Source organism: Andrena cerasifolii, chromosome 13, assembly GCF_050908995.1.
Source record: "Andrena cerasifolii isolate SP2316 chromosome 13, iyAndCera1_principal, whole genome shotgun sequence".
Taxonomy (NCBI): domain Eukaryota; kingdom Metazoa; phylum Arthropoda; class Insecta; order Hymenoptera; family Andrenidae; genus Andrena; species Andrena cerasifolii.
This window is the reverse complement of record NC_135130.1, coordinates 4,820,820-4,846,975: the sequence shown is the minus strand read 5'-3', so window position 1 is coordinate 4,846,975 and position 26,156 is coordinate 4,820,820. Positions and strand designations below refer to the sequence as shown.

At 41.8% G+C, this 26,156-nt stretch overlaps 1 protein-coding gene across 1 annotated transcript; it reads left to right on the top strand.

Moving 5' to 3' along the window:
* The first annotated feature begins 7,114 nt into the window (after nucleotides 1-7,114).
* LOC143375857 (pyrokinin-1 receptor) lies at nucleotides 7,115-25,827 on the top strand. Its single transcript, XM_076825411.1, has 3 exons — nucleotides 7,115-8,597; nucleotides 21,021-21,244; nucleotides 22,455-25,827. The coding sequence occupies exons 1-3, from the start codon at nucleotides 7,754-7,756 to the stop codon at nucleotides 23,046-23,048; spliced, it is 1,662 nt and encodes a 553-aa protein (XP_076681526.1). The 5' UTR covers nucleotides 7,115-7,753; the 3' UTR covers nucleotides 23,049-25,827.
* The last annotated feature ends 329 nt before the right edge of the window (nucleotides 25,828-26,156 follow it).

Sequence of the window (26,156 nt, the reverse complement as noted above, 5' to 3'; positions counted from 1 at the left end):
ATTTTAAAATTATTAAGTTACTAGGATGGAAATAAAATTATTAGGATTTACCCTAATTTATTTTTAAATTATTAAGTTACTAGAATGGAAAAAAAATTATTAGAATTTACCCTAATTTATTTTTAAATTATTAAGTTACTAGGATGGAAATAAAAATATTAGGATTTACCCTAATTTTTTTTTAAATTATTAAGTTATTAGGATGTAAATAACATTATTAGGATTTACCCTAATTTATTTTAAAATTATTAAGTTACTAGCATGGAAATAAAATTATTAGGATTACCCTAATTTATTTTAAAATTATTAAGTTATTAGGATGGAAATAAAATTATTAGGATTTACCCTAATTTATTTTAAAATTATTAAGTTACTAGGATGGAAATAAAATTATTAGGATTTACCCTAATTTATTTTAAAATTATGAAATTATTAAGATGGAAATAAAATTATTAGAATTTACCCTAATTTATTTTAAAATTATTAAGTTATTAGAAGAGAAATAGAAACATTAGAACTTTATCTACATTTATTTAACGCAGAAGCTCCATTTTAACCTGGCACAACGAAGATGCCCGATTCTAGCAGCCATTATTCTTCACTTCCCAGGGGGAGGAAGGTATTCATAATGAAGGGTAGCAGGTTTCCCTATTAAACGAATCAATTTATTTAAAAATCGAGCTTAAGATACTGGTTTGCATGCAGAGTAAACAGGATATCGAAGTTTCACCGCCCGTTCCAGAACGAGGGGATTAACGTAGACGTCCCTCGGAATTGCTTTCGTTCGAACGAAATGCTCGCTGTGGTTGCGTGAGCCGCAGACTCGGGCGAATTTAATTAATTTTTAATATAAAAACCCAGTTTCCTTTCTTTCCTTGGCCTGCATAATCGGGCAATCACGACTCGAAGGGTGTTCAGATATTCCAGGACCAACAGGTGTCTAGCTTCGAGGCTCGATAAAACGATGAAACCTAACCTTAAAATTTATCACATCCTTCCTACTGTATTTTAATAATTCTTTCAGCATTTTTTAACCATTCCACCTAGACATTCTGACAAACATTGCCCACTTCTCAGTTATAGAAATCGTACCAGCAATTTTCGTGAACTTAAATACAATAATTGCCTTCAAACATGATGCTGACCTAGTTTCAAGTTTCGTCACGAAAAGCTCACTCTGTCTGTTAATGTTCTCAGAATTAATGCCGCTTAGACATGCCACAGGAGGTAACGATAGCCCTGAGGAAGATAGCCACGAAATCTGTAACAGTTTCTTTCGACGGTTCATAACTGGGGGAATACTAGGTGGACGCTATAAATGGGACGTCCTGTAGAAGTTTACCAGTCCCGAGGTCAGGAAACTCGACCAATAATCACTGACGAAGGCCAGTGGGAATATTTTCTCGAACGATACATTATTAATGAGCGCCTCTTTGCCGTGTAAAGTGAGCAGAGGGGGTAGCAGGGAGCGTAAAGTGCATTTAAGAAGGAATGCGGTCGAAGATCGCGTAAAACCGATGAATACATTCACGTGTACCCAATTATGGTTACGTCCGGGTTCTGCCGAAAGGTCCACTCGATGACCGGCATAATTCCAGCGCTGGTTTTCGATTACTGGAAGCCGTTTTGACACAGCGGTACATTTAAGCGGAGCAAATTTTCCTCGAATGTGGAGTTTGGACGGGGGGAGTACGCATTGAAATATTAAATTTGTTGGGGGTTGCTCCTCCCTGGCTGGAGACTAATCTTTATTAAGTTTTTGCTAAAAAAAATATAAAAAAATATTTTTAAATTTAAATTTTTAATTAAATTGGCCAATTTTTAAATTTTTAATTTGACCAATTTTTACAAAATGGGTCAAACAAGTAACAGATCGTCGCCTCTTAAAAGAAGTCTGCAAACGCTCTTAATTTCAACAGCCTAAAAAAGAGTAGTATGCAAGCAAAGAATAAAAAATGGTAAAATACCTTACGAATTCCTGAACGTGGAATTGCACACAGCAAAATCTTAAGTATGGAATACTCCACACATTCCAGACGACGATCCTGGGAACATGCGGACTAACCAAACCCTGTAATTGACTGTCTGGCACCGCTATTCAGAATTTAAAGATGCCTGCAATCGAGGAGCATTGGTAAACTAATAACGTGCAGGTTAACGTATTTTATCTTCTTGATATCTTATTGGCGAATGAAACAGTACTGAGGGACCTGTTTAACTCTTCATGTATAAACATGAGACGTAAATTCTATAAAGTGGCATAGAGTAGGTACGAATATTAGGCACCCAACTGTAAGTCACTCTAAATTTCGCATTACGCAATGAATTCGACAAAATCGTCAGCAACTGGGAGATTCTTAGTTTTAGGTTCTGTTGGGTCATCAGCAAGAAATGAGGCGCCATAATACTGTGTTACTGGGAACAGGATTCTCCATGTTAATTTACAGTGTGAAGTTCGTGTTAAAGACTTTTAACTGGATGAAGAAGGGTGCTATGAGGCTTCGTATAATTTCAAGGGCAGGAGCGGATTTTGAGATTTGACGCCCCTAGGATAATAAGCCTCTGCCGCCCTTTCCGTGAAATATCATCAAATATTTTAATCGAAAAGTGTCGAGACAGTTTCAAAATTAATTCAATATGGTTATTCATATGTGCGTTTTTGCTACTTCGCTATATGAAAGAAAAGGAAATTGTTTTTAAAAATGTTTCAAGCCTCTGTGTTTGAACATTCTTCCAATTTCTTTTGCTCAAAATTTGTCGCTCCCCAGAATTTGATGCACCCCAAAATTTCTCGCTCCCCAAAATTTGATGATCCCCAAAATTTATCGCTCCATAAAAATTGATGCCACCCAAAATTTGATACCTCCCAAAATTTCTCGCTCCCCAAAATTTTATGCTCCCCAAAATTTGGCGCTCCCCAAAATTTGATGCTCCCCAAAATTTGCCGCTCCCGAAAATTTGTTGCCCCTCCAAATTTGCTGCCCCTCAAAATTTTCTCCCCCTTGAAATTATCGCTTACTGTAATTTGCCGCTGAAATTTGCCGTTCCCCAAAATTTGCTGCCCCTCAAAATTTTCTCCCCCTCGAAATTATCGCTTCCAATAATTTGCCGCTAAAATTTGCTGCCCTTCAAAATTTTCTCCCCCTCGAAATTATCGCTTCCAATAATTTGCCGCTAAAATTTGCCGTTCCCCAAAATTTGCTGCCCCTCAAAATTTTCTCCCCCTCGAAATTAATACTTCCAATAATTTGCCGCTAAAATTTGCGGTTCCCCAAAATTTGCTGCCCCTCAAAATATTCTCCCCCTCAAAATTACCACTCCCCAAAATTTTCTGCTCCCCAAAATTGCCGCCCCCGAAAATTTTCCGCCCTAAGCTGCAGCCTACTTAGCCTATACACAAATCCGCCCCTGCTCAAAGCAAATGATTCTAAAGTGGAACTCCTCACTGCATTCCACATGCCACTTCAGCTCCCACCTGCAGATTTCTCTCCCTAAATCCTCAACACATTCATCAACCACCTTCAACCCTGCTACACTCAGTCGAGCCCGAATTCCAAAGTGCATTTCACTCGCAGAATAAAACGAAACACCAGGCATGGTCCTCTTCTAAGGCACCCCAAGCCACCCACAAATCACAGCACCATCCCCCAAGAAACCCCCCAAAATGTCTATAAACGCAGCCCTTATTTGCACCGAGTAATTCACGACCCGCCAACTGATTCGCTGCAAGGAAGGGACTGGAAGGAAGACCTCGTAGCTGGAGACTTCGAAGCCCAAGATTTCGAAGCTCGGGACCTCGAAGTGCTCCCTTGTCGAGGAGTTAAACGGCGCGGACTGAATTCGATACTTCTGAACAGGAGCCCCAAACCGGGAGCTGCACTGTTCTCTTTGGAAGCAATAAGATAAAACTACGAAGAAGCGGGTGGCCCAAGGATCGCGGAGGGTGGAATGGCGCTGTTTCCCGCGCGAAATGAAGCGAGCACTGGCGGAAGGGGTTGCATCGCTCGCGAAATATCCCCCAGAGCCTCGTTTCACGGGTCCAAGGTCACTGGTACCAGCTAGGAACGATGAACCGTGAACGAAAAGCGGGGATTCGTTTGAAGATGTTCATTCTATGATGCGAGGGTGATTTGAAAACTTCGCTTACCAACAGAGAAGGAATGTATTAACAATTTTCTCTTCCATTATTATTCAACATTAACCTCCTATCTCTGCGCTAAGTAGATCCATCGCTGTTCCAATGCCAGGGTCCCGGTCTGGTAAAAGTTCTCGTCCTTGTCTGTAAAGCACCCCTTTACGGCCGGCAAGGCCGCGAAGTTTTCAAATCACCCTAGTATATCACCCCATCCCACGTTTCCCTTGACTCTACAGTGACTCAAAATTCTGTGATTTCATTCCTCGCATTGGATCTGGAGAAACTGGATAACTGTTTGCTGTACCAGCTTCAGAAGACGCAGATGTTGATTGCCACGATTAATTATCACTGATCGTTTGTAAGAGCAAATGAGTCACGCGTTAACTAGCTTCCTATGATCTAATAGCAGACTTCTAACATGAAGAAGCAGAATATCAATACTGATTGAAGAGTCCCTGTAGGAAACGCTGAAAGTGTAAAAATTAAAAAAAATTATTGGAAAATGTTTAATGTGCCGATAGTAATATTATGGTATAGAATTTTAATGCAAATTCTGTTTGTAAATAAGTTACCAATAGTGCTAAAAGTGATGCTATTTTAGAAAACAATGTAAGAGACAATTAGCTAGGTACAAACAGGATTGGCACTTACAGTGCTTGAAAATTTAAATGAACGGCACATTCAGTTTTTCTAGAACTAAGTGGTGGCATATACAGGCTTTTCTCCAAATAGATTTCTTCTTTTCATGAATTTTGACTATATTAATGCGAAAAATAAATTTTTTAGTATTATTATTCATAAACGAGTTTAAAACCATTAAAAGCGTACATAACACTTTGTGCATGCATAGATTGAATACGAAAATAAGCATGCATATATACATAATATAAAAGAAAAATGGAACATGAAGATGCAAAATGAGAAGTGAAAAATTTTGTGTTATTCTATACTTGAGCATATTTGGGCCTATTCAGTTATGCAGAAAGCTACCAACCCTCAAAATGACAAAAAATTAGTTAAACGCGGTATGGATTCCATGAGTTTGTGATCTTTATTTTGCAAAAAATTACTAACCCATAGAACAACTGTTACATTATACAATTATTAAAACTACCAAGCCATAGTTCCATTCTAGGCTTAATTAAGAATAGCTACAGAAAATTTAAAACAATATTATTTAAACAACTGACTATTAAATAAACCAATAAGAAACATTGTAAAACAATAACAATAAATAAAATATACCCAATTGTAATGAAGCTTCTTTTCCTTAACAATTAAAATCCCCAAACTAAAATTCACTGTCACACCATTGAGGGTTGACAGCTTTCTGCATGACTAGGCCTATTTAGCAATCACAAGTCAAATTTCGTAGGTACTTTAAACCCAGCTAAATTTCTTCTCTCTCCTAAAAAAAGATCGATTTTTGGCAGTTACAGTGTTTTCTACAAGGACTCTCCAATTGCATGCAAACACGAGAGTGTGTTGCATCATACACGTGGAAATCGCGGAGTATCGTTGCGGGAACAGCGGTGCCACCTATCTCCGCGTAATTGCTCCGTTTAATCGTGACCAGATTATTAGCCTAGAGGTACGCCTACGCGGCCGCTATTATGAATCATTTTCACCTTGTTATCGCGTTCGTCGCGTGGGCACGGGAAGATAACAATCCATTTTTAATATGCTGCTCCACAACCCCGAGTTGAAAATGTCGAGGGGGATGTTGACAAAGGTTACCGCTACTTAATGCTGCTGAGGTGGCCGCTCGAGATGTACTTGGAAGTTTATGATCGCCGAGGGTTCACTGGGATGCGGAGAGTACTAACACTGTATATAATGTAATTCTAATGGAGGATTCATAGTCTGGCGTCCTCCTGGGAGCTTCTGGTCTCCGCGATTTCTCGACTCGTTGCACCCTACACAGGATCAACCCGAACACCGCGGCGTCCGGGGGCAATGCTTAATCTGTTGGATCATACTAAAAGCTGTTCGGGAGGCGAATTCGAGGTGGTAATCGATACTCGACACAATACTCTCGAGTTTATGCGGTAGGTACATCAATTTCAAGTGCCACCTCGCGTTTAGGAAAATTCAAATATTAATAGCGGCGTGCATACGTGGTTACTTTCAGCATGAAAGATCGTTTAAGGATGAATTAATGCACTTTGAAAGCTACACACTCGATTCTAATTCACAGTATCAACTGTCACCTCCCCATCGCAATAAAATTCATCTCTCCTACCAAAGTTGGGCATTAACTGACTAAATAATTACTTTCGTACCTTTAAGTTTAGATGACGCGACAAATAAAGTCGACGAGAATTTCTGCGACGAGTAAAGTTCATTCTGTTATTCGTCGAGCATTTCAACTTCAGCGTCGAATAAATTTTTTAACTTTAAATTCAATTGTAACGGTAACTTTAACTTTAACTTTCCTCGACGTCGAATAACTTTCTGGCGCGCGTTCGAGCCGCCGAGGATCGTCATTGGGGGATACTAAATTTCTGAGGCCGAGCCTCGACTCCCCGGTTCTCGGCGCGAATTAATTCGACGTCGAATAAAGGTAACGTTAAAGTTGAAAACTCTATTCGACGCTGAAGGGAAATTAGCCGACGAACAAAAAAAAAAATAACTTCATTCGTCGAATGAAGTTAACCCGGCTAACTTTATTCGACACGTGACGAATAACTGTTTAAATTTATATTCGCCCATCTCTGTTTCCTACAAACTGAAATTCACCGAAAAGAACAATCAACTGTCTGCAATAATTTTTCATTCGATCCGAAGCGACTCTATCGCGTCATTCCGGCTCGTCACACCTCATTTAAATATCAAAACAAACATTCATCATCGACTTTTTGCGAGGCGAAGGTACCAATCCAGTCTGAAATGAACTGTCATCCCGTGCACAGTGATTGATCTACCGTCTCGTTCGACTGCTCGCATCACCAATCCCCTCCACTAGCGAAACTAAGTAGAAGCAACATTTAACCATACTGTAAAAAAAAAACGAGAATAACTAAAAAAGAAAGCGAGGAAGAATGCCCACGGCGAAGGAGAGACCGAGGCGCGAGGGACACTTCCGTTGATTGGTGGCGCGCAGACGCGTCGGTGACCGGCGTCGTTCGTCGCGACGGAGGCTTCCGCAGTCGTGATTCGCGCGGCGTCCGTGCAGGTTCGCCTTAGCCGCGGCAGATTCAAACTTTCGCACTGACGAAAGTCGAATCCCGTGATTAACCCACGCCAAGTGTCCCTGGTGCCTACCGTTCGCGCGAGTGCCGAGAGCCAACGTGGACCCGCCTCGATGCCTGAGTCGCACAAGGAAAAATATAAGCGAGAAAAAAGAGGAACCAGTTGCCGTCGGAGGGAAACCGGTAGCCAGTGCCGTGGCCCCTAAATGGACGGAACTCGTTCACCCTTCCATCGCCCGGAACCTTCATTCTTCACCTGTCCAACGATCGCCCGGCAAGGTGGGCAGCGGGAAATAATGCGTCCAAGTGGGAGCCTACTGCGGGAGCGCCCGGTGGGTCCAGCGAGGAAGAATTAAGAGGATCGATCAGTACAGGATGTCCTTTGACCGCAGGGGGCCTGGACAGCGCGTGGAGTGATCCGTTCACGATGGATGACCAAGTAGAAAGCTTCTCCCCCAGCCTGCTGAACAGCACGTACACCGCCATACAGGGGTACGTTGAGGATCTCGCGAGCCTTCACAATGGCACTCGGGACAGGGACCACTCGAGGGACTCGTACCTGGCCGGCTACCCTCGCAGGGACCCCCTGTACATCGTGGTGCCTGTGACCATCATCTACGTGTCGATCTTCGTGACGGGCACGATCGGGAACATCAGCACGTGCATCGTGATAGCGCGCAACAAGTCGATGCACACGGCCACCAACTATTATCTGTTCAGCCTGGCGGTGTCGGACCTGTTGCTGCTGGTCTCCGGCCTGCCGGCCGAGATCTATCTGGTCTGGTGCAAGTACCCGTACGTATTCGGCGAGGGGTTCTGCGTCCTGCGTGGCCTGGCCGCGGAGACGTCGGCGAACGCCTCTGTTCTCACTATCGCGGCGTTCACTGTCGAGAGATACGTGGCCATCTGTCATCCGTTCCTCTCGCAGACCATGTCCAAGCTGTCCAGGGCGGTGAAGCTGATACTGGTGATCTGGCTGGTGGCCCTGTCGTTCGCACTGCCCCAGGCGCTGCAATTCGGCGTCATCCAGCACGCGCTTAATCCTAATATGGTGATGTGCACCATGAAGAGGATCCTGCTGCGGCACTCCTTCGAGCTCTCCACGTTCCTGTTCTTCGTGGTGCCGATGAGCCTGATCACCGTGCTCTACGCGCTTATCGGGCTGAAGCTGAGGAAGTCGAACATGATGAAGAGGAGCCACGGGAGGGAGCAGGGTGGCAGCTGTAGGCATCACCCCGGAAGGTCGTCGAGGAGGGTGCTGAAAATGCTCGGTGAGCGAGGGTCCGAGGGCTCTCCTCTTTATCATATTTCACGATACCGCGTCGTTTGGGGCGTGGGTTAGGTCTGTGCCAGGCCTTGGGTGGGTCTCGCAGAAGGGACCACGTGGCTTGGTGTAAGTGGGTGAAGTAGTAAAAAGTATCTCACCTGCGCCTGGTCTTTCGCCTGGGCACTCGATACTTCCGGGATATCTAGCGGTAAGGGTGCTGGTTTCCTCGCCACTTCCAGAGGTCTAGCAATCTCGATTCCGTGATTCGTTTCAGTGCATTATTACTCTCTCGTGTTGCTTCCATTGATTTGTACGGTAAAACGTACTTACTTTATGGTGACGGCTCTTTTATTTAAATAGACTTTCTCGTCGTTCCAAAGCAAACGAAGGAACACTCGCGTAGTTTAGTAAAAAGTGTAGTTCAAGTATTTCTTGAGTCAGCTTGAGGTTTGTGCATCTTTTCGTTGCCCACTTAACCCAAAGCTACTGTATTAATCATTGTAAACCTGTCCTAGGTCACCCAATACCTAGTACAGTCACATAAAAGGGAACCTAAACCCAACTCTTCTAACATGTTAATTAAGTTCTCGCTAACTTCGATGTAGTCCTCGATCAACCTCACCTCAGACTTTGAAGAAGCATTCCACCATACATCACACTTGTAATTACCAAATACACGCTCCCTCAGAGTACACGGGAATGGAACCCGCTTACCTTCCAGAGCATGTACTATCTTTTTCAGCCTTATCAGAAACATGCTCGCTTCCCTTCCCAGTGTTCCTCATTTTCAAGCTTCTCAGGTATTTGACCTCTTTCATCCCTCCTCGCTGCTTTACATATTGCGGTAGCGGTTGTAGGGATTCCATAAGGGATGAAGAAGCTATTGTATGCTGGCGGAGTAGTATACTATCTATAGATTCCCGTCCCTGATACCCACGTGGGTGTCTAGTTCGTGACAGAGCTTAAATAAGCACGAGCCTCAGAGACATATTGTCGCCGGCATTATGTCAGTGGGGAAATTCAGGTCCAAAGACTTCATCCCGGTCGTAGAAGGCGGGAAACTCGGGAATAAGGTTCTGCCTCCGGATTCCCTTATTTTCGGCAGCCGTATCTAGCCGCGCGATGATACGACAACTGGGCTCAGCTCGATACACGCCCGTAATCTCGACGTTCAGGGGCACATATCTCCATTTAAAAAGGTCAGAGCGTTTCTTGAATCTCACGGAAACACCCTCGGAAAATATTCCTCCACCCCGTCCACGTATCCCCGTTCGTATCATGCAAATTCCAGCTGACCAGTTTCTCATCGCGGATAAATATCGCCCGCAGGCATCGCAATGGTAATTCGGAGGATCGTGCTGCATATTTATCTCGATACCCATCCCGTGCCATGAACGAAAATTAAAGCGATTTATGGTAAATTGGCCATCGATTACAGTGGGCGCAACTGGGTTCACGGGTTGAAAAAAGAATATTTCTCATGGATTTCTTTGGTAATTAATATACACTTGGGTGGGTAGAGATCCTTTGACCTTGATCTGGAAATTGAAGGTCAAATTCTGCGCAAAGAAAAACTGTCAAAGGGAAGAAGCGTCAAAACCACCACACCCAGTAGAACGCGTAACAAAAATATTTCGACCTTGAACTTCGAGGTCAAAATATTTCAAGTGATCCCAAAAATTTACGAAAATGTTTTGGGTATAATAATTTGGCCACCCTCTGTATTTTTAACCGTTCAACTCGGCTCACCCCAAGATGAAATCCTGAATGCGCCACAGCCCTTAGATCTCGAGAATTATACATATAAGTACTCATAAATCGACCGTTACTCTACTTTCCCTCGTATCGATCAGTATACTTCAACCATCTCTCCCACTATTCTAGAGACGGTGCCCCTTTTTCACTCACACCAGTCGCTCACGATAGCACGGCTGGTTTAGGATCTCGTCCCGAAGTCTCATCGATCTCTCTCACCCGGCCTACAGACGTCAACGAACAGCGAGGCGCTCGCAATCACACCCACATAAAAAATCGCGCAGAGTCGTCGGTGAGGACCCCAAAGAGTACAAGTGAGGTATCCGTGGGCGAGATTATTCTCGGAACGTTTAAGAGGCTGGCTTGGAGTACGCGATGGTACAAGAAACCAGAATTACCAGGTCGCTGTGGCAACAGGGGGGTCGCGACGATGAAAGGTATCGGTAAATGGCAGAAACCAATCAGACTCGTTTCCCAGGACGGATGAATGCAGTGGAGGATCGAGCAAAGTTCTTGCGGCCACCGAGCATTCCAATTTTGACTCGTAGAATCGCCGAGCGATCGCGCAAAAAATCGAAACCTTTGTCACCGACAGTGCCAACGGAGATCGCACAATCTGTCGAGTGTGGGAATTGGACTACGGGTTCGTCACTTCCTTCGTTTGTGCGGCGTGCAAGTTATCGGTCGCGACTTACCTTGAACCTCAGTTACCCGATGCTCTTCCCACTCGATTAAGTAAACAAGCTAGTTTCGTTGCGTGACAAATCGCCGAAAAACAACTGCCTCCTTTGTTACCCGGCTACCAAGCAACTTTATTCCGCATTCAACAAGGACGATGGGAATATTCCTGCGAGACGCTGGCGGAATATTAAGTCTGCGAGCTGGCTACTAGGAAAAATTTCGGATCGTGCCTCAGTAAACTGAAAAGGAACTTTTTTCTGCTGGCATTCGGTAGTTTAGGAGGCTTTAAGAGTTAGCTCGATGTACACGTGGGAGCGCGACCTTAGGCGGCCACCCACGTGCGTTCGCACACGTGGGAGCGCGACTTAAATGGAAGAGCGATTCACTGACAAGGGAAAATCCCCAACCTGCAACTTCCAAAAATTATGAAACTTTGGGGATGTGTAGAGGATACGTAGGTACCTATTACGCAATTTTTTTTTGTTCCCAAATTCACTCTGTGGGGGTGAAATTGACCCCCGAAAATTTGGGTATTTTGCGAATTTCTGTTATATCTCGCGAAGCGTGAGAGATAGAAAAAAGTTTTCAGGCAAAAATTACTTCCTTTAAGGGGGTAGTGGATTATTTCAGCTTCAAAAAATCGATTTTTATTTTTTACTGATTTATGTCTCACCCTTCGTGAGCATTTTAAACAAAAATTCATGAAGAAATTCAAATAATTGTAGAAGTTATAGCAGCGGATGTAACTGAGTGCACTTGAATAACGGTTTCGCAGAGCGTATTGGCATAGGGGACTTAACTTTGAAGCCGTTTTTCTCGAAACACCATTTTCAGACACGGTGTACTTCGTAACTGTTGAACCAATGAATATTTTCGCTTGAAATTTTTACTGGATGTGTAGAATTCCTTCCTCTACAGAGTGGAATTCCCCCGTCAACATTGGGTGTTTGTAAAACATTTTATAACTGATTATAGGTGATTTTTTTCGTAAAATGAGGGGGGAAAATTGGTTCGTGTGTAACTTTCACAATTTTTGTTCAAATTCAACGGAAAAGTTCCACTCTGTAGATTTTGGTGTACACAGTACTCACGCCAAAGCATTTTGCTATCAGATGATTGGATTTCACCTGAATCGATACACCACCTGCAGCGGCGCGCCGTACAGGGCTGTCTTCGACGATTAATAACTTCGACAATTTTATACATTCCGACGATTTTTTTTTTGGTAATTACTCGGAAACGTGTCCACAATAGATTGTTAAAAACACGACTATAACGATTATTTAGTATCAAAGTAATTTAGCGTCAAAGAATCAAACGATTTTATGTATCCAATAGCCCACTACCCCCTTAAGGGAGAAAACCACTGTGTCGGGCAGAAAAGTAAGTCGTTTTTAAGAATTTTGCAGGATTAATTGACAGTTTTCAAAGAAAAATTTTATTACCTACCCTTAGTACACTGTCTTAAGAGACTGTACAAAAATAAATAAATAGAAAACATCCATAAATTTTAATATATTAATTAATCTTCTAGACCCCCACGCGAGCTAGTTGAATGTGTAACTATGGAGCAGCAGGTCCGAAATCACATTACATTTTTTTTTATAAACTATATGAGTGTAGCTTTCGTTGTATGTACCCATTTCTTAAACAAATTATTTTTGTAAAAATGGTGTGCTTTAGAAGAAAAGTTTCGGAAATCCGCGAATAAGATGGACAGTTTCTCAAACGTATTTAAAAAAAATTGTTTTCAATATAATTTATAAAAAAAAAAATGAAATTTGATTTCGGACCTGCTGTTCCATAGTTGCACATGGGATTTAGAAGATTAATTAATATATTAAAATTTAAGGATGTTTTTCTATTTATTTTTTTGTACAGTATCTTAAGACAGTGTACTAAAAGTAGATAATAAAAATTTTCTTCGAAAACTGTAAACTATTCCTGAAAAAAATTCTTAAAAATGGTTTACTTTTCCGACCGTCACAGCGGTGTTCCTCCTTAACCTTAATTAGGACTATCATTAGGTAAAAGTGATGCGCGAGTTATAACACAAAATCGGAAAACAGCCACATTCCCAGGGGTCAACCCCCTCCATCACCTCCTCAGACTGAATGTGGGCAGTAAAAAAAATATATCCTCTACACATCCCCAAAGTTTCATAATTGTTTGATTTTCCGGGTTGGGGATCTTCCCTTGCGAGTATGTTACACGGAGCTTTCACAAAAGCCTTCACGACGCTGAAATGACTTTCGTTTTCAGCTGCTTATAAAAAGCCCTCTCTTTCACGTGGAGAAGAACAATCTCGACCCTTCTTAGCGGAATAATCAGCGCTGTAAGTCGAGAAACCTTAAATTGTCCGTTTCATAGATTTCGCAGGCCTTTCGGGATATTATACTTAATCTAAGTAACTTCGAACGAGTTTCGACATGTGATAGTATCGAGGATATTAGGAGCCACGATTGATCCGTGGGACTACGGTGCCGGAGAGAAAGGAAACATTAGGGAGCAAGGGGAAAGGGTCCGTATATGGCCAGACGCGCCGTGCAACTTGATTAGAGCTATATTCCTCTGTAACCTCCGCGCGCGTGCGTCACTTTGTACATTCTTTCCAGCAAAAGTTGTCCGTATTGGTCGGCCCTGTAGATCCGCCCACGAATTTTCCAGAAATCGGTCGCGAGGTTGGAAATCACTGGCGCAGTATTATTGGCCACGGTATTACGATTCAGTGTGCCGCTGCAATATCTCCGATGATTAAAGCGCGTATTATCTGCCCGACCGGCGAGCCATGCGTTCATTATCAGGCGGACGATGATAGGGCGCGAAGAATTGATGATCAGCAGGAAGGACATGGGCGCCACTCTCGCCGGGGCGTGTGCGCTTCCTGATCTATATTACACGTGTTGCAAAGTGAAACGCGCATTCCTTGGATGTGTAATTGGCATGTGCGATCGAGACCTCCCGCGGACGATCGCGGATGTAATTCCAACGTGATTTATTAATAGCTTCCTTGGGGCGGCGAAGAAAAAGCGCCGTGCATTTGCAAACGACCTGTCACTTAAGTACAGGCCGAATGCAATCCTCGCGGGGACCTTGACCTTAATTTAGATCGATGTTATCGTTAGGGAGTAGACCGCGCCGTCCGAACCCGGCTTAAGTCCAGCAGTTACCGCGCCAACCGGATCGGAAGATAAAGGAAACTCATAGGTGCGAGCAAGGCTGCAGGCGAGGCAATAGATGAGAAGCAAGAAATGGCCTGCGTAATAATTATGTCTCGGTAAACGATTCACGGTGCACTCGTTTACGGCTTTATTCATCATGGCGGACGACTAACGGCTGCAGTCGATTAAACGGCCAGCTAATTTCAACTTTACGATCAGTAATCTGTAACGGTACTGACGCGTTTCTCATAGTCACGCGATAAATAACGAATTCTCCATAACTTCGAGTAATTGTGACCCATTTTTTTTTCTTTTTTTTAATTCTCAACTGGGTGGTAATTTCTGGTTAATTGATGCAGTAATTATGGACGTGGAAAGGGTTTTCATAGGAGGCTGTGTGCTCTTTGTTTACAGAGGAAAAGTACATAGTCTATTTTTTTCTTTTCTACTTGTTGGTAGTAATGGGCGACCTTGCTTCTTCCTTTTTCAGCTTCCCCGCTAGCTCTCTGTTTACACAAGGTAGCTTTATCGATGCAGAGAATCAAATTAATTCGGAGATAATTGCACTGCACCATCAATTACTTCGCTAATAGTTCCCCCGCTACTTTTTTTTTTGTTGCAGACACAGTGCCACGTACCTTGTCGACACCTATTTACGAGGTACTGCGTCGATTCGATCGTATATCTTATCGTTAGGCTCATAAGCACTATTCCATTAACAGGGACAAAAAATGATGCGCGAAAAAGGGGGATTATATTATCGCTTCTTTGCCCTTCGTAATACTGAGAATGCTTTCCATAAAGAGATGATTAGGCTTTATAGCTGGATGCTGATGCTCGTTTTGAGACATCCAACTTTAAGGGGTCGTTCTGATTAGACGGGTTGAAAAATCGATTTTTTTTTAAAACATTTTTCGAAAGTACGTATCCTCAATAATGTACTGTTAAATTTTCATGGAAAAATTTCGATTATTTTAGCATATACAGAGGCATTTCGTAGGGAGGGCAGATGCGAGGTCGCTACAGATGAAAACTTTAAACGCGTTTTTCTCAAAATGTCATTTTTTCACATTGTGAAGACAAAATCTCAAAATGTATCGAACCGATTGCTTTATAAATTTTACTGCTTATTCTGCACACCTATGACTCTCGCAGGGACTACATCCAAGTATTTTCATTGAGTCTAACCTACTTTTAAAATCGAAAATAGCAAAGAAAAAGTCGAAAAACATTTTTCTTGCATTTTGCCCGCTATTTTTTGCTAATTTTGAGGATAAATCACTAATTATAGTCCGAGCGATAGCGACAGTCATGCTGATCAAGGATCTGTTTGGATTTTTGGGTTCAGATAAGTCTAACAGCTAGAATTGCCTGCACGAGCGAGGCATGAATTTTTAAACATGTCATCAAGACTGCTTTCAAAAGCATTTTAACAGTAATAATTGTATTACGTTTATATTTTTTATTTACTGTATAAATGCAGTTTAATAAATAGAAAAAAGTTTTACTCCATTAATATAATTCTTTTCGTCGCAATAAATTCCTGAAAATCGCTGAATTTATCGGCGCGTTAACCGGAATGACCCCTTAAGGTGGGAATCCTATTTTTGGGGCTAAAAACATAGCAAAGTGAGGGATTTCTTTTAAGAAACTACCGATTCCATTCAAGTAGTATAGTAAAGAGAGTTCTAACCCAAATTTGAGTTTTGCGTTCAATACACGTTCAAAGTGGTACGATAGACGTTCAATACACGTTCAGAGTGGTACGATAGACATTCAATACACGTTCAGAGTGGTACGATAGACGTTCAATACACGTTCAGAGTGGTACTGGCGCCATATGTGTATCGAACGTCTATCGTACCACTCTGAACGTGTATTGAACGTCTATCGTACCACTCTGAACGTGTATTGAACGTCTATTGTACCACTCTGAACGTGTATTGAACGCAGAACTCAATTTTGGGTTAGAACTCTCTTTACTATACTACTCATTTATGTGAAATTTGAACCATGTATTTATGCATCTTTGAAGAAGTTGCAGTTTGTTTATTAATGTTTAATAATAAATATAGAAATTATGCAAGATCCACCAACGCGTTGCGTAAAAGTCATCGTCCGCTGTTATGCATGATATTTCCATATCTCCCAGGTAATCAGAAACAGAGAAATGAAACAGCGTTTTACTTAATACATATGTAACATCAGTTTGATGAACTGTTACGAACCTTTATTTACGCACAAGTGAAGTGAAAATTAAAATACCGATCACCATGTGTGTTTTTAAGGAAAACTTGAAAAAAAAATAGTATATATTATTCAAAGATGTGCCTATATTTTTTTAAAACTTTTAATCGAAAAAGTGGTTTTGTCACTTAGTAAATATTTCCTGATCCGGCGAAGGTGCTCCAATTTTTAACAAATACTAAACACTCCAAAATTCCGAATCTTGCAAATATCCCAGTCCTCTGTCCCCATCTCTGAACGCTCCAACACCCCAAGTACCGTCACACGAAAAATATCTCAGTCGTGGAAATTCCCACTGAATATTTATTCTTCCACGACATTCTCGTTTGAGAAACTCATTTTCAACTGCAGCATCAGCGGCAGTGCAGCACATTTGTAGTGGAAAGCGTCAGACGAGCTTCCTGAGAGCTTGATTTACCTCGCCGTTTCTAGAGCAAGCGTTTTCGATGGCTCCATCGGTTTTTCAATACCGACCAGCGGAATTTAGACGAATCAGGGGACTCACCAAGTAAACAAGATATCCATCTCGTCGCTCTTTGAGCCGCAACCCACCCTGCGGGTACGATCTTAATTGGTTTATCGTACGTTTGACTTTTGGCTAACTTTGGACGTTCAGTCACGCTTGGATCAGCCAATCTAAATAGTCAGTTCGAGGGAGCTCCATTGGGTACTCAGTTGTTCAAAGGGTCCTCGGATATGCGACCAATCGATCCATCTTCATATTTCTCTTTCTGCAGTCCGAGGAGCACTTTATAATATTCTGCTCTACGTAGTGCTTATCTCGGAAGATTTCACATGCAACCTAAAAGAAAGCTGCCTATCTTCATTTTTTTTTTCAAGTCAAAATCCTTCGATCCCATGAAAGATCAGAGAAACTCGCGGAAACAGTGTGTCGATGACAAATTGGGCCACGTTATGCAGAAAGCTACCAACCCTCGATGATCTAAAATTGAGTAAAAGGTTGAAGATTTTAATTTTTAAGAAAAAGTAACTTTATTTCTATTGGATATATTTTATTTCTTGTTATTATTTTAAAATGCTTTAATTAGAACAGATGATTTCGGCGCACTGGTTCGGTCTATTAAATAATTAAATAAAAGCTATTTTGCAATTTTCAGAATTTTTATCAAATTCCAACGTTTCGGTCAGTGATTATGAGCATTCTCAAGGAAAGTTTGATAAAAGGAAAAAATACTGCGCATTCTTTTATACAAGAAAATTTTTCTTTTAAACAATTATCACGTTCATTGCTTTTATTTAATTATTTAATAGACTGAACCAGTGCGCAGAAATTATCTCTTCTAATTAGAACAATTTTTACGGTCGAAATTCAAATTATATTATTTAGAACGTTTTGTTATGGGTTATTTAATTGTTACTAGTTTAATTAACATTATTTTAAATTTTCTGTACTTTTTGTTTTTTAAACCTAAAATGAAACTATGGCTTGGTAGTTTTAATAATTGTATAAGGTAAAACTGCGAACCCACGTGACAGATGAGATTTTTGAAAATACATCATGAAACTTGTCTCGTGGGAGTCTAATTTCATGAAAGTAATGGCAAAATAATTAAAAAATAATGAAATAATTCTCTCGTGAAATTAAAGTATTATGTGAGACGCGATATTTTTAACTCATCGTGGATTTGCACCTTTAGAGTTCTTCTATGGGTTCGTAATTTTTCTGCAAAATAAACATCACAAAATTATTTTGCCATTTTGAGGGTTGCCAGGTTTTTGCAGAACCAGGGCTCAATCTAGCTCTTCCGCCGTTCTAAGCAAAAATGATTTCTGCCACCCTTTATACTTAATTGTAGGTAAATAATTATTTTAATATATAATTTTGTACAATTTTGTAGGTATTTGTTGAATAACAAAAGCCTTTTGTTTTATAAAAAAAATGTGATTTAAAACCAATTTATAAGTTTGATACTAAATTCAAACGTGTACCTATTGTCTAATTTTTTACTACTTTTTTTTAAAAACTTCTAATTTTTTTATTGGTTTTTATAGATTTTAATTTTCTCTTTCTAGCAATTTTTCATCCCCCAAATTTGCCACTCTGGACAGTTGCCCCCGCTTACGCCGTTAGATCGGGCCCTGTGCACAACTTGTCCCAATTGTCGTTAAGGATGTATCGAACGTACAATATCAGACAAAAGTATATGAAATTTGAAATACTTGAATATCTACGTCTTACGCATAATAAATCTAGACGTACGGAACTCGAACGACAGTTGAAGTCTTATTTTTACTCCTAGAAAGGTATTTTCCACTTTACAAATGCTTTTCCAGGCATAATTTGCTAAACTTTTGGCAGTGAAAATGCCCTGAATTCACAATTTTCTCAAGTTATAATTTATTTCTTTAAAACGGTGTAGCGAAAACAATTGAAACTCGGCAAATATTGTCATCTATCCATATACTATACGTACAAAAAAATTGAAAATCTTGGTACCATTTCTTCACCATTTTGGCAGCAGTTTTATCTGTCAAGATCGTCTCTTTCCATAAGAGTATGTGTAAAATCATTGAAAATTAAAGTTGTTATAACTCAGCGAGCATTTATTGAATTCATTTAAAAAATTTTAAGCACACCAGGAAGATTAAGAGGAACAATCTCACAAATTCCCATCAACTTGGTACCAATTTGAAGATAGATCCGGTACATGCTTAATTCATATAAACTCATTTCCCTTCGAAGCTGAAAAACGATAGCTGTCCCTCGAGCTCAATATAAATTACCGCGAAAAAGCGAACGCTTAGCAGCCTGCAGAGGGCGCTATTTCCGCTCCGAACGTGGCTGCCGGAGTAGGACGATGATAAAGTGAAAAATAATTCGCGTAGCCATTAAACCTCCGCTTTTTACAATCTTGCTCCACGTGTGTATTTAAAGCTGAAGCCAAGCAAGCCTCCCATAGAATTCTATAATTCCCAAACCATGGTTCCGGAGAGGTACTAAAACATCGAGCGTTTCCAAGCGCGAGCCCCGAAGTATAGAAACTTCTCTGAATCCCCCGACTCTTCGAGTTAATTAATTAACGAAAGAAGCAGACTAATGCCGGGTATTACTGTGACAAAAAGCTGCCATAAGTTCCTAGCCCGCCCCAATCTCACGGAATTAGGATGATCTCAGAAAGATGGCCGCCTATACGTAATGCTGGGGCAGGGGGTTGAGCGTAATTCAGCGAAGCAGGATAGACTGGGCTGCTAATCGGTAATAATCGCTGCTCCGCGGTGTTTTCCGATGAATTGCAATTGAGAAGCACTCTTTGGATCTCCCGGGGCTGGTTATTAAACGCCCCGGCAGTTACGGCGGGGAGTAAATGCGACGTCGCGACCAACGAAAGTACCATTATTTATCCCTTTGCCGGGAAGGGAGTAATTTCGTAATTGTGAGGGTAAAGGGGTTAACAAGCGCGGAGCATTTCTCCTGGAACTAATTTGTGTGCCCCGGAGAATGATAACGCGACATCCGTGGGTTCCGTAAATTACTGGCTCCTCGGTAGAACACGATTGAAGAATAACACCCCTTTCACGTTCTACCCCTTTTCGTTCATCATAAATGCATGGAAACTGTGAATCCGTCGTAATCCTCTTCAAACTCCCGTCAGGCGATTATCATGAATTTCTTGACACACGGTAGACTATCCCACCCAACTTTCTGCGCTTAAAGCGCGTTCGAACTTCTTTATTCTACCTTGGGATATAATATTAAACATTTCAGCTGAGCGACGCCCCTTTTCCGAAGTACTTATGTGTGCTTGACGTGCTCTGCGAAAAGATGCTCCCGCAACATCGCGTGACTTGGCTCGATTTCCAAGACGTTCCACGGCGAAGAAAACTTTTTCCCGGGCTGAGTGGGACTTCCTTCGCAACATTCTGTTTGTACACTGTTTCCCCTGTAGCTGGACGTTTATATTTGTTAAATGCAAAGAGGGCAGTAGAAATCGTGGGAACCCTGTTTTAGTACCTCCGCGATAACGACCACGAGGACACTTTGAGATAAATTGATCGAAAGAAGTATAAATACTTCTTCTTCTTCTTTTAAATAACTGCAGCACTGTTACGACAGAGTGCACCCTCCCTGCAACCGTGATCTAAATGGTACCTCCCCCACAAAACAACTGCAGCTGATTGCGTCTGAGGCGAAGAAATGCCACCGTTAATTGCCCTCCTGCGACCTGGTCGTAATTGCTTCGTTAATTAAATTACTTCTCTTTAACTTCTTTACAATATTTTGCAATAAGTTTCTACCTGCTTCGTTAAACTCTCCAAACGTGTAACCGGTAATTAACGAAAGGTTAAAGAGAAGGAAGTGGAAAACATTAAGAAGTCCTCGGATGTAGAGAGATGATTATTATGAGGGGAATAAAAGTGTTTTAATTAGTTCGTTGGTAGTGGAACTTGGAAGGCCAGGGAGATAATTATATTCGCAGAAGCTTCATCGCGTTCGGTATCAAATGACTCACTAATTGGACGTATTCTTTGAGAATTTTTCTGCGGAAGGATATCAAGTCTTGGTGAGCGTAATATCGACGATCTTGTTTAGTCTTAATCGAATCCTTTGAAACTTGTTACAGTCGCAGTGGTGATAGCATTCTTCATCTGCTGGGCGCCATTTCACGTGCAGCGGCTGATCGCCATTTACGGGACAAACTCGGACCACATAACTTCCAACAGCAAGTGGATAGAGTTCCTCTATCTTCTCATGACCTACATATCTGGTGTCCTGTATTACGTGTCCACCACGATTAACCCGATTCTCTACAACATCATGTCCAATAAATTCCGCGTGGCGTTCATGGTAAGTAACTTCGTCCCTCTAAACAAGGCTCTAGTTGGGGAACAAGCAGACTTATTGTAAGTACAGGGTGATTACATTACGTCATACTTCAAAACGGCACTGAGAAGAAGTGCTTCTTTTCCTGTCGTTTCTTGAATGGCTAGTAATGACTAGATTAAATTGAATCACCCTGTATAATCAAAACAGTAACTACCCTTTCCTCAGAATATCCCCAGATTTTTTTAGAAAATTCATGTATTTTCTGTGGCAGTGGAAATTTATGGGATGCACATAGACTCCCATTCTTCTGCCTACCTCTTTCTAATCCATCTGGGATACTCAGTCTTTTCTTATAACGACTACAGAATCCTATAGCACAGAAACATCTGCCCCACATTTCAGTGTTTGATAGCTGTAGATCCACTTTCCTATGATCCACAAGAGGGCCGGAAAGGTGCCTGGGTCTTTTCAGACCCACGCGCAACGTTACCGAGTGTAATAGCGTAACAGTAGAGAAAGCTTCAGAATTCGAAGAAATTACTTCTCTACTGCTCTAATCCGATTATTTTGAAACTGTGCAGGTTTGTAGAGGACTTCGATACAAGTATCAGGCAATCTTTCGATGGTACCCACTTTCGGTTCTTCAGAACGAAAACACCTCTTAAAGGTTAATATGTGATTTCGTACCTTCCTGTATATCTTGTAAACTATAGTCGATATAAAAAAATTATTATAATGAAAACCCAACGGCTATTTATGCTCTACAAAACTGTGTAATCGAATTGTTTAAAATTTTGAATGTGGAACGATTTTTTATTTAAACTATAAATTTTAAACAATTCGTTCGAATAGTTTTATAGAGCATAAAAAGCCCTTAAGTCTTCGCTCTAATAATTTTTTTATATCAACTATAATTTTCAAGATATACGGGAAAGTAGGAAGTCACACTTTAAGGGGTGTTTTCACCCTGAAAACCCGAAAAGTTGCCTGCTACTTCTGTCGAGGTCCTCTACAAACCTGCACAGTTTCAAAAAGATCGGAACGTCCGGGTAACCGAACGACCCTAAGATAAAGTACCTATAGCAGGATACTTGATACGAGTCGAACTGTCCCAGACGCCCACTTCCATGTAATCACTCGAATCATCCTGGGGTTAACTCCTCCACCCAGTAAACCCCCAATAGCTCCTATAACCCCCCCATAACTACGGGCGGTTATATTGTTTTCACAGGAAACACTGTCGAGAAGCTGCAGGATCCCAGGGCTGGCGATCCGCACCGAGCAGCGCTCCTACTCCAGCCTGTCCAGGTCTCAGCAAAGAGCAATGGGCGCTTACGGTTCGAGGACCGCGGGCAGTGGAGGAACAGCGCTCGCCCATGAAAGCACCGACTGCTCCGGGAACTCCGGCAAAGAGGAGAGCCCGAGGCAGACGACGTCGTTGGTCGAGCACATCGCGATGGACACGCAAAACATAGCCGACAAGTCCATTGAAAGCAGAATCGGCAACGAGATCAGGAACTTGGAGGCGCCATCGAAAGAGGCGCGTGACAACGACGGCTCTACGAGGGATCAGAGGAGCAGAGAGACTGGCAGATCCGTGCCAACCAAATACGCAGCTGTGAAGCTGTCGAACGTGGACGGGTCGGGGAAGAAGTGGTGGCGGTTACTGAAGTGGTTCCCAGGCTTGGAGTCCTTGAAACTCGCGGGTAGGACCACCTACACCATGCCAGAGAACCGTATTTTGGATAACTCAGAGGTCCGTAGAGAGGAGTTCTCTATGGCCATGTGGAATGTGCATGAGGTAAATGATCAGAGGCCAGTTTGAGGGCTGGTGGACGGTCCAATAGGTAAGAAAGGCGATCTCCACTGTTTTTCATCGCGCTGGTGTGGGCATGGTAGTCTTGAGTGGAATACATTGGTACGTTAATAAGCTAGCTTGAGACAGTGTGGTATGAAGCTGCGGCAGTGCCAACAGAAGTGGACGTTGTATGAAGCTGAGACGCAGGTGGTAGTATCAAGTTGATTGACGGCTCAATTGCAGTAGCCACAACTGTTATGTAAGGAAGACGTTTTGTAGGAGCAAATTACTCCAAGATTCACATTGTATCATAAGACATTAACAACTAGCGGAGTGGTCTCTCACGTCACAGCTGAACTTTGCCTAATGAATACTTTCTGTCACACAACCCACAATTCCTGAACCATCCCAGACAAATGTTTAAGCGAAATCTATCTTTATAAAGCATTCTGTAAAGTTTGTATCTTTCTACTCGAACCAAAAGTGTCATGATAGTTCAACACACTCTCCATAGTCTTTATGGACTATAGACCTACATATGTTGGGTCGCTCAAAAGTTTGGGTACACTTACCATACTTGCATCCTGTATCTAGAATTAATTCTAGCATTTAATTTACTTCCCTCTGCAGGTACTAATATCTTATGTCCTTTTATACAACTCTAACAGGAATGCCAAGACTGTAAAATAGCTGTATTGAGAAGAAGATAGATATTTTGATAAAGAGGAGATTTTATAATAAATGGTGCCCGTTTTAAATATCCTGTGCGTAACTTATAACAGTACCATATTTCCCATTGTCTACATGTATTAACCCAAAAGTGTAGAATACTGTTTTTGATTAACGGGTGTGTCCAAACTTCTGAGCGGTAGTATAGACGGTGACTAGATAATACATGTGTCCCGAAGAAAAAGAGGCATTTGTAGTAGAAACGCTTAGCAACTAAGCTCCAGCTCATCGTGAAACGGTTAGAGCTTCACTGTTGCGATAAAGTTGGCAGCATTTTTAACCGGGACGTGACGTTCGCGCGGACTGCGTTAATCCCGCCCAATTGGAGAGAAACACGAGCCCCAATTTACACTCCAAGTTTTATCGGAATGGATCCGGTGGCTTAACCCAGGCCGTTTTGAACGTCAAGAAGACTGATCCTCATTAATTATACTTTTCATGAGAACAGCGAATTGTGATTCTCGATCGTTCGCAGGAGCACGCGCCCTTCTCGTCCTTTTTGCTTGCAATTGTCACTCGATAGTGAACGAAAAGAAGCTTCTTTTCGATCATCCGGTAAATAAAAATTGGGATGCTTAACGGAGTGGACCAATTTCGTTGTATCGCGTTAAAGTTTGTTTAATTGCTGGGGGTACCAACTGTGAAAGCTGGTGGGCATTCCTTTAATTACTTATTCCATCTGCTCTGCTGTATTAATTAACAAATGCTCTTTCCTGTAAGGCCAAACGTAGTTACGTAAATAAAGATCGACGATTCAGTCGGATTCGATAAATCTTGTCCGACAGGCGTTATGTAGATACCTGTTTCGTGATAGATCGCGAATAAATCGCGTCTTGTATATGAATGACTGGAAAATTCGTGGGGCGCAAATAAAAGGAGGCGGTGCGCTCCGAATCATGGCCATAAATCGAGCCGAAATATATTCCTGTCAGGTTCGAGGGCGGGCTGAAAAGGGTGTCTACGACACGCATCCATCCCTTTCCTGAATCGTACAAATCTGAAATGAAGAGGCCCCTGGCGTGTTGCGTTGGGAATCTCTTAATATTATCTTCCAAGAAGGAGGAAGGATATATGAAATTGTTGGGTTGAACGGACGTAGGAATTGACACCGCGGGGCAAAATGATAAGACACAAAAGTGAAAGAGCCTCGAAAGTAATTGCACCTGAATGGAAAGAGCTTTGGACTCTACCGATAATGCAGTAGTAACGGACCTTTTCAATTCTTCACAACAAAGTCCATCTCAGTCTTTCCATGAAGGGGTTAGAATCTATATCATATCGTTAAGAAGGTATTAGGATTGCCAATCGGGTGATGTTCCTTGTTAGTACTGAGGCAGCACTTGAGATTAATGGAACGTCTTGTCACTTTATCCCGCAGTAAAATAAATTGTACATAAAATGGTTGAATATGTGGCTAAACTGTACATAAAGTAGTTATTGAAAGACGAAATTCGTTGGGCTTTGCTATGAAAATACAACGAACAATTCCATGTAGAGCATATTATAGTATATATGTGTATATCCCTATATGTGACTAACAGAAAAATGTACATACAACGGACGAACATTGAAGAATTCTCAATCTTGCTAAATGCCATGGATACATTAGATACCATCATCATACTGCTATAAAAGAGGCGCATGCGGTGGCGGATTTAAGAAAAAAGGCCCAGGTGGCAGACGTTCTGAGGGGCCCATTTTTGGGGGAAAATGAAGAGGTAGTTTACTAAAAACGGGCCAAGTGTAGTAGTACGTTAAAAATGTAGTGTTTGGATACCTATACCTAATCATAATTTTTTTTTGGAGATGGGGCCCTGCGGGGGCCTTCTGTGCAGGGGCCTAGGCGGCAACTGCTCATCAGCCGCCCTGTTAAATCCGCTACTGGGCGTATGTGGAACGTTTAAAGCAACAGCTGAATCTTAAGAATGTGATATTATTTATTGCGTAACTGTGAGAACTGTATAATATCCGGTGTAATTAATTTGACTGTAATTATTCGTTTAGTCCCAATTCTGTGCTCCCTGTTTGTCTGTAAACCAACATACTTTCATTAATAATATTTTTGATAATTATAGAACTGAATCGTGATTTATTATCACCCAACTTCGATCCCTTTCTAAAGCTGCGGCTAGAGCTACTGTCGTGACTGCTATTTTCTTCTCGTCTCACCTACGTTACCTACGTTTCCTACATTAACCACGGTAGCTACACCAATTAAGTTACCTACGTTAACGACGATACCGGCAGTTTGCCATTCCTACAAAAACGTCACACCGAAATGGCCGATATTCCCAACGTTGCATACGATACCAACGCCACAGACGAGGTATAGAATAGACCTATCAAGCAATGTATTTTTGTGTCGCCGGTTTAGGGGGTCCTAGGACCCCCTTGCCATTTTAGTGT

Excerpts from the sequence above, each read along its gene's own strand:
- LOC143375857 (XM_076825411.1), top strand. The coding sequence starts at position 7,754 with ATGGATGACCAAGTAGAAAGCTTCTCCCCCAGCCTGCTGAACAGCACG. Across the intron at positions 8,598-21,020 it reads GAGGGTGCTGAAAATGCTCG|TCGCAGTGGTGATAGCATTC; the intron begins GTGAGCGAGGGT and ends AACTTGTTACAG. Across the intron at positions 21,245-22,454 it reads AATTCCGCGTGGCGTTCATG|GAAACACTGTCGAGAAGCTG; the intron begins GTAAGTAACTTC and ends TTGTTTTCACAG.